Source organism: Carassius gibelio, chromosome B19 (genome assembly GCF_023724105.1).
Source record: "Carassius gibelio isolate Cgi1373 ecotype wild population from Czech Republic chromosome B19, carGib1.2-hapl.c, whole genome shotgun sequence".
Taxonomy (NCBI): domain Eukaryota; kingdom Metazoa; phylum Chordata; class Actinopteri; order Cypriniformes; family Cyprinidae; genus Carassius; species Carassius gibelio.
Window position 1 is genome coordinate 14242547 of NC_068414.1, and position 9785 is coordinate 14252331.

Here is a 9785-nt window from a genome sequence, read left to right on the forward strand (position 1 = left end):
ACACATTTTACCTTTGAGTCACGTACACGTTTATAGACCAGCAGCCTTCCCAACGTTTTTTTTACAACTAATTTCCCCCTAATATACAGCTACTGTAGAATAATGTGTTTATCCAGAGGACGTTTGCAGGAAAAAGTGGAAAAGCCTCAGGGACACGTACCTGAAGGAGAAGAGGAAGAAGATGGAGAAGAGGAGTGGGTCAGCAGCAGGGTCAGTGAAGAAGTGGAGGATCCTGGGATTCCTTGACCCCTTCGTCACCCCACAGGAGACCAGTAACATGGGGGGAGTACAACCACCCCAGAGACCAGGGAGAGGTGGAAGCAGAGGATACAGAAACAAGTGAGTTTTCAAATTAAGCCAATTTACAAAGCATACAGTATATGCTGTCATTATTTGCAGATGAAGAGTATAATGTAATCTCTCTTTGACTATTGCTACCAACGTGTTGTATTCACATTTAATATTGTCTTGACAGAGCCTACAGATAATGAAGAGGCTGCTTCTCCTGTCTCCCCAGTCCCTGGTCCTGCACCCCCGGTGTGTGAAGGCAATACTACAAACAATATTTAAACATGTTACGTGCAGAAAACATCAGTACAGTATCCACTCATAGATTTAACATTCAGATAAAAAAAGTCAAAAACATTTTTTTAATCAGTCTGTTTACTAATAATCATTGTATTTGTAAATGCAGACTCAATTCTATTGCAATGTATGCCACCAATACATAATTTTAACTACTGGTCATTTGCATGTTTATGTTCCTGATGTTTATATGTCTGAAGTATAACTTTATGTAATATATGTTAACGCAAGTTAAAAAAAATTTACACTCATATTTAAGCACTGGCTATGTCACTCACAGAGATATTATTCTCCCAATAGGGAGAGAATTTTGTTATTTCAGTTATCATCTTTCCGTCTTCTCATTGCACTGTGTGTTGTATTATTGATTTCACAAGGCAAAAGAGGAGGAGAAGCACCCGGTGTCCCCGGGATGGTCCGTCGGAGGTGGAGCAGATGCTGCTCGAGCTCCTGAGGCATCCTCCAGCCCCACCATCACCGTCACCAACACCATCACCAACACCAACACCAACACCACCACCAACACCAACACCATCACCACCACCATCACCACCACCACCATCACCAAAACCATCACCAACACCACCACCAACACCAACACCAACACCACCATCACAGTCTGCTGATGAGCACTTCCTCCTCAGCCTTCTGCCTTTTCTGCAGAGCATGCCGCCTCATATAAAAGAAATGATAAAATTTCAAATGTACAAATGGGCAATGGAAAACAGCAAAGTTGTGCTAAATTTAAATTTGGCTTAAAAAATTTTTTACAGCAGGCTCTGCAGGAAACACAGAATGCCCTCCTTCCTCTTCTCCTACTTTTTGTTCCCTGAAGCTCTTCCACCTCCACCGAGGTCCTTTTTATTTCTGTCTCTGTATGTAAATAGTTTGTACATAATGTATTTTGTTTTAAGTTTATATTGTTATTTTAAGTATATATTCTAATTATTTTATGTTTGGCCTGAATAAATTATTTTGAAATATGACTAAATGCCTGGTGTGGTTCTAATTCACAACAAAGCAAGTGTTTTATCACATGAAAACTTGATTTCAATATATGACACACATTCATTTTGTATAGAATGCTATTTATTCCATTTCTAAATCTTGTTTATATGAAGCATTATTATAATGTAAAGACAACCAAAATACTTTAGTGTGTCTGGACAGGGTTGTGTGAGGAAAACAAAGAAATCACAGGACAGGTTAAATCCTTTTGGAGGCTGGCTCCATTTATCATCAAAACAAAAATAAATGACACATTATTTTACAGTAATAACCTGAACTAAGAAATAACACAGACCTATAGATTTTTTTATACATCAAAGGAGGAATTATATTGTTTGGTTATGTTAACTATAAACACTTGCAGTCATACATTTCTGAATTAGATCAAGAAAAACTCCAAATATGGGATTGTTTACCATGTTACATTAATATTAGGACTACTAATAATGTATGTTACCTTATATACTAATGTGGAAAACCTACCATTTGAAAAAGTTAATGATTTAGGGTCTAAAATGATTAAATGTGCATGTTGTGGTGGACCTGACAGTCTGGAACAGGGCCAGCAGGAATAGAGCAGACAGACTAGACACAGTGCAGCCATGACCTGCAAACAGAGAGGAGGCACAACAAAACAATATATATATATATATATATATATATATATATATATATATATATATATATATATATATATTAGTAATGGTGGTAAAACTCTTAAGATAGTCATGTTCTTTATATGTTTGTGGGTGGCTCTTAAAAGAGCCGTTGAGGGGAAGTCATGAGTTCAAACACTATTCTGTCTGCTCCCATGCTACTGCTCCCTCCGCCATGAAGACATCCCTCACCTGGACTGCCTCTTTGGAGGAGTTGTTTGCTGCAACCCGACCCAGACCTGGCAGCGGCTCCTCTCCAGCATGTCCCGCGCCCCTCACAGCAGGTGCCTCTCTCCCCTCTGAACACCTCATGAAGTTGTCGAGAACACACTTCACCTTCACACATGTCTCCGCAACTTCAGGGTGGACCTCGATGAGCCACCGGTACATCCTCCACTGTGAGCTGGGGCTCTGGAGAGACGGTAATTGAAGACACGCCTCTATGGAGGAAGGGTGCATCCATGGAAGGGCCGCATGAGGTTCCTCCGAATCAGTCACGAAGACGTGGGGCTGGGGTGCTCTTTCTTCAGCACCAGGTAGAGGCTGGTCAGGAGGCAGATGAAGTGTGCCAGCTCGGAGCGCCTGTCCAAAGGTGGAGTTCACCAGAATCCCACCGTCACTGCTCCTGCCGTACCCCCAACATCGATCACCCGGATGCGATACTTGGCCTCCACAACTGCAAGGAGAACGATGGAGAAGGTTCCCATGTAATTGTGGAACTGGGATCCTGAGTTGGGGGGTGCCTTCATCACCACATGCTTCCCATCCACCGCTCCACAGAACAGAGGGACGTTCCACCGCTCCTGGAATCCCTCTGCGATGGAATTCATCAGAGGAAGAATTGATTTAAAATATAAGACTAAAGAAAATATTTCAGTTGCATAGCCTACTGCATCTATATCTTATATAAAACCTTTATATAAAATACCTAACGTCTGTTCTGTTCGCAGGGTTCGAGTCAAGTAATTTCGCCCCAGCAACATGAGCGCATTCAGCCCGTTCTCTTCAGTCAAATAACACGACTTTATACTTTCCAAACGTCCGATAACTTTACCAAAAATGACCCGATACAGGCGGAAAGGGATATTTTTGAAAATGTTCCTGCAAATTATTGTTTCTTCGCGGAGTTCGCGCGTTATGCATAATGTCTTTTTGCGGACAAGCGATGCGGGAGTCGTCAACGAAGTGTTCACACAGACGACACAGGTATTTACTTAACACAAAATATTTCTGTTGGCATGAAACGTTAACCATGGACATATATCTGGGATTATTAACAGATGCGATTCGAATACAATAAGGCCTATACAACAAGTATTGCAATAATTTATATTTAATTATTGTTAAACAACAACTAAAGTAAGACAATCGATAATCATTTTACATTTGGATAGGAATTAAGTTCTTTATAATGTTGCGTCACGTGTTAAATAAGTAAAAAAAAAAGTATATTATAACATTTAGCACACAACATAATTATGTTATAACACAAAGCGAATTATATCATTAGCATATAAAACCCCTGTATTCAGATTTCAAAACGACATTTGCAATATTAATAATGTCTCGTCTGTCCGCTGATGTCTAATGCTTGCTCATTAAGATTAATATAATTATTTCACGCTTTACATTAAACAGCTAAAATTCGCGACTTTAAAGAACTAATCTACCTGGCTGTTCATGAAGTTTGCGTTGTAAGTGTAACGTACAATACAAAGAGCCTTTCCTATTAATTTAAAATCCCAAAAATGGCTTCGGGGAGAGCTTTACTGTTTACTCAATAGCAATCAATGGTTGCCAGGGCAACTCTGACACGTCACTATGGAATGTTCGTGGATGACGTCACTTTGGGCCGCTATAAAAGCTGATTTGGAATTGGAAAATTTTATTTCATCGTCGCTTGTTATGCGAGTAATATCACTGAGTGAATATCTGTCTGAACGAGTGCGAAAATCTTGCTTAATCGTCTTTTCAAAAAAGACCAGAAATTCAGTTTGAAAATATTAAACGGCTCAAGAGCGATCTCTCTCAGAACTGTGTAAACGAGAACTGTTGAAAATATCTGTAGAACAAGAGTTCTCCTTTAGGATCAGAGATGGCTTTTAACAAGAATACATCTTTTTCATCATCATCTTCATCGTCCTCAGTTGTGGATGAAATGTCAGAGATGTCGCTGAGGAACACATCTCTGGACTCATCCGATGAGGATGTTTCCTCCAGTCACTGTACTGACAGGCTTGTGAAACATCAACTGCTGATGAACAAATTCCTGGACCTTCAGTACAGAGCCCGAGAGCGCCAGGAGGAGTTTCAGTCACTGCTGGAGCGATTTAACTATATACGTTAGTAATCTGGTTTTAGTTATACACTTATACACATGTAATTCAGTAGCCTACTCAGACCAATGAGTCGAATAGAGTGGTCAAGTTAATGGTCTTTAATTGGCCTGATTCTTCAAGCCCTCACAAAAAACTAAAAAAACTTTTTTCAAAAAAAAAAAAAAAAAAAAGAATACAAATGATTCAGATACTCATATTTAGGCATGTATTGGTATTCAGTTGTACCTTAATGCATTACAAACTGATTAACCAGTAAAAGTAACATTTTTAAATTGCTATTAAAATAAAAAAAAATAATAGAAAAAAACATTCATAATTTTAGTGTTTAAAACTATAAAATCAATAATAATATTCATGGCTTTTTAAACATTCAACAATCGACCTTTAACCTTCATTTTTTTAGGAGAACTGTAGAAAGCCCTTAAAACTTCTCTTTTGTTGACAAGCATTTCAGGAAAAATTAATGATGCCTAATGCATTTACAGATTTACTCTAAAGCCCCAAATTGGGATCAGATACAGAGATGAGATCTGCACTTGACTTTGACACAAGCAGCGCATATATTTAATTAAATCACAGCCTTTGAGATTTGACAGTGACAACAAGCCAATTCACGATTTCAGTTTCATTTTGATAAACTGTGCAGCCCTAAGCCATATATTGATCTTCTTTTTAATATAATCTAACTTTACTTAACAGTTAACGATATTTATGTTTTACTTCTTGCAGAGGAATCGCTAGAATGGGAGATTGAGAAAGTGGAGAAATCCATGGTCAGCATGGAGTGGCTGGAGGACTTGCAGAAGATCATTGATGAGTTCCAGGCCAATATGGCAAACAATGTGAGCCGCCTTCGAGAGAGCTTCAGAAAAATGCAGGAGGTTGCCTCGAAAAAAGTTCTGACCGTGAAGGCAAAAGGTAAGTTAATGTACACACACACCATCATTCATTAAAAAGCATATCTAAATCACTTTGGGTTGCAGTGTGATCTAAAATGGTGTGTCAAGGTAGCTTACAGTGTAAAATGTGTTGGTTTTCAGGTAAACCAGGAAAAGATCTGGATGCCAAAGTAGTTAAAAGCATTCAGTCTCTGCCGACTTGTCCCACGGTAGCAGAATTGAAGGCAAATTCAACCGCTGCATCAACATACTCATCAAATCTGATCATCGCCTTGAATAGCATCACCAAATCATCTTCCTGCAGTCCAGCCACAAGCAAGGCACTAAAACTATCAGCAGCGACCATTGAAAACCTCAACAAGGCATTTCAAGATCACTGCTTGGAAATTAAGACTCTCAAGACACCTCAGAAAGAGAGAAAGGTGGTTCGAGATGTGAACAGAGACGTCTTAGTTTCTCCTGTGCACCAAAGTGGATCTGCAGGTCAGCAGCAGAAGGTGAAAAAATTGCGTGCCTTTCCTGTGAAACCCAAGGCAGATGATTTTGGTTTCCCTCAGGTCAAAGAGCTTGTACGGGAGACAAATGTTGAAGTGTTGCCACTAGATAGACCAGTGATAACATTAGACACAGCTCCAAAAGACCTCCAGAGTCCGTCTGCTGATGACCCGTCTCCTCCTGGCCTTGCCAGGACATTTGCTCTCCCCAAGATCACACCATCTGTCGAGGAGACAAAAGTTTCCACAGAGCAAAAGGCAAATGTCAAATCATCTGAAGAGACACAAGCTGATGCAGAGACGATGGAGAGAACAGAGACATCATTTGAAGAGACAATGGTTCAGGAAGACCACCAAAGTCCATTTCCTCATAGCTTCCGTCCTCCATCCCTTGTCAGATCTTTTGCTCTTCCTCAGATTTCACAGTCTGTAGAGGAGACAAAAGTTTGTGCTATGTCAGCGGTAGAACGTCAAAGTCTGTCTTCTGTCCACACCCGTCCTTCCTCGTCTGTAAAACTGCCCAAAATTCAGACTCAAGTAAAGCCTTCACTTCAGAAGTCTGAGAAACCTGAGACTCACAAATATGATTCCGCAGTCTCGGGCAGCATTGAGGAGCAGTACATGAAGAACAGCGAGGAGGACGGAGACAAACTGCTTCATGCTAGCATGAAAGACCCATTGTTCATAATTGACATCAAAGCTCAAGAAAACAACCTCCAGCAGCTGGATCGAGCTTTTCAAAATAACAACATTTCCTCTGAAATGTACAACCTGTGCAGAGGAACCGTCAATCAGACACTTAAGAGTGTTGAGCTGCGTCTTGGATGTCTTTTACGGAGATACATCAAACATGTCCAAATGAAGCAATTAAGGTTAGAAAAACTTCCATTGGCTAATGGTTTATTTGATTATATATTTTGTGGTAAATCATTTTACAATTTTCCCCTTAAAAAATTCTAATTTTGGCACATTGCATGTTTAATCTGTTATACAGGAAGACGCTCGATGGAAATTTCAAGGCCACCAGAAATTTAAGGGATGGACTGGAGTTCAAAAAAGTCCATTCTCAGCTCTACAAGTTTGACCGTTTCCAGCAGAGTGTGAACAAAATCTGGGACGCCAAGCAAGCCTCCACTGATGAGACGCGAGAACTCTGCATCGCACGGACGGCCCATTTATACCAGCAGGTCAGTATGAATTAGACAAGGGGGCATTAAAGCATTGATATTGAGTCTAAGACTAGTTTGTCATGTTGTAAAAATGTTAACAACATTAATTATATGGCTGATGTAAATAATAATATAAAACATGTTGTTGTCCTGCCTTCAGGTGAACGCGGTGCATGGCCTACATCTGACAGGCATATCATTTGTGCAAAGGCATGTATCACTGCCTCTGCTCACTGTGACACCCGTGCGGTTCAGCTCCAATTTGTGTCCATCTCCTCCTCGTGGACCACGAACTTCACCCAGCAGAGCCAGTCCAGCACGCCATCCTCAAATCCACCCCAAACCTCTGCACCACACGACCAGGAACACACCAGGCAGTTTCCTGAAGATCAGTCACATTCAATAATGATGGCCAGTGTCAACATAATGGCTTGTATCTGAACCCAAGAACAGATTATTGAAATGTCACAAAATTAAAACAAAAGCGAGGACGCATCAGGAACAGACTCTGGAAAAACAGAAGCACCGGCCTGTAGACATAGGAAGATGAATATAAATATAAAGATTGGTTAACCCATATTAGTGATTTCAAGCTTCGCCAGAGTCAAATAGCCAATGTTATATTAAGGAAGAGCTATGTCTTAATCAGTGTATATTTTTGTTTAAGCTTATATTGTAATAAATATATGAATAAACATATGAATAATACAAATGATAAATAATGAAGATATGATTCTCTCTTTATTGTTGGGCACTTAAGTATTTTGATCAGTTGATCGAAGCACACCACTGAGTAGATTTGATTGTGTTTTATGGCCTGTAATAATTTAATAGATTCCAATGCTTATGTCTGTGTATTATAAACATTAAAATAAAAACAATAAAGCGTGTGTGCATCGGAAAATGCTATGAAAGTGTGTAAGGCTGATAATGCTCGACAAGTCTGGTTTAATATTGCCATCTGCTGGCGCTTTTGAAGAACATTTAGACAAAAGATGTAACTGCCGGTTTCAGGTTTTCTGTTTGTTTGTTTTTTTACTCTTGATATTAATAATTTTAGGTCTTACTATCTCTTGTCTGTGCGAGAAAAATGTTACAGTCATTGAAATCATGTAGAAATATTCAGTTTGAGTCTTTGTCCTGCGGAGGGCAATATTTTGATATGAACAGTGAACTCGTTACATATTATGAGAACGTCCTGGGAACTAACATTTCTACATGGGTCAACACTTCGGTTTAAAAACAAACGGTGATGTTTTATTTGGAAAATAAGAAGTTGGCAGAAGTTTTCAACAGTGAAAAATAAATCAGTAAGATATGTACACGAAGAAAAGTAAGTGCAGTTTACATGTAGGCCCAGTTTACATTTGAGGTGAACTGCCTGATGCTCTCAGGTGCTGAACAATAGGAAAGGTTAGAGAATGAGAACATCCTCTTGGAGGATCCACTGGAGGGAAAGCAGCCATCATTCATTTGTCCTAAACTGTGAGCAGGAAAGTAAAAGGGTGAATATGATCTACTAAAATCGGCGTATGAAGTCTGATGGGGCCAGTCGCATGTTTTCCTCTTGAATGCCCAAACAGGATGTCCATCTGCGAGGCCCACAAACTGGTTTTCCAGGTTCCTAGTTTCAGAAAGTACAGGTGTGTTCCTCATGGGGGCGCTGCTTTCCCTCTGCAGGAGGCACTCTATTGAAAACGAGCTGATAAACTTCTTCTCAGCCTCTGGGCGTTTGAAACTCGTCCGGTTTTCCGTTTCATTCTTCACAGAAGACATTTCCATGCTTTCATAAGAGTCAGGGAGGACGTCGCGCAAAGCACTGAAGTGTCGTCGCAGTATCTTCGGGGTGAATTTACTTTCATCCACTTTCCAAAAGTTGCGCCTTGCATTTGGGCACTCCGGATTCACAGGCACCTGTAAATGTGAAGGTTACAACAGCATTATAGAAGTAGCCTAATAATAAGAACACGAGGAAGAAGAAGAAGAGTTGCGTACCTTTACAAAGCAGCTGTTTGATGATAAACAGACTCTGATATTATTCTCAAGGCCTTTTCTGTCGCCATCCACAAATATCGCCACCGCTTTCATTAACTGATGAAGGAAAAGATACAGTCAAACCAAAATATCACAGGTTAATAGCCTAGCCTATGTGTCTGATTTTGCTTTATTTAACAAAGCACTTAAACTGCGTCATTGCTTTTAAAATGAAACAGCCATTTTTTTAAATAATGTTTGCAGTCAATTGAAAAATGAAGAAACCAATCAAACACAATTCGTAGCCAAACTATCCATTGAGCGCTTTGTCATCTATAATACATTTGAGCTTACCTCGTAAAACGTCAATTTCTTCTCAGGAGCGTTTTCAATGATATATGCGATCAGACCCAGGTAGGTCATTTTGTGTTTGGAGTATCTCTTGTATTTTCTCCTGACCAGCATCATGTCTGCGCGCGCCCGCTGCATCTCTGAGAACAGCTGAATCTGAAGAGCGATGAGGGTCTGGCCCAGAGTTTGTGGCCTATATATGAAGCACACCGGCTATAGAAGAGGCCTTCCCATTAACAAGAAGCCATTCCTCGTTAATGTCTCTTTTACATAATTGATGGAGGTGTTAAAGGGCGGACATGCCTGGACC

General features: G+C 40.0%; 1 protein-coding gene across 1 annotated transcript; it reads right to left on the reverse strand.

Moving 5' to 3' along the window:
* Positions 1-8385: 8385 nt before the first annotated feature.
* On the reverse strand, positions 8386-9658 carry LOC127979498 (uncharacterized). The gene is made up of 3 exons (XM_052585005.1): positions 9479-9658; positions 9146-9241; positions 8386-9064 (listed from the first exon to the last, which is right to left on the reverse strand). Exons 1-3 carry the CDS (start codon positions 9611-9613, stop codon positions 8495-8497), a joined length of 801 nt encoding a protein of 266 aa, XP_052440965.1. The 5' UTR covers positions 9614-9658; the 3' UTR covers positions 8386-8494.
* Between the last annotated feature and the right edge of the window lie 127 nt (positions 9659-9785).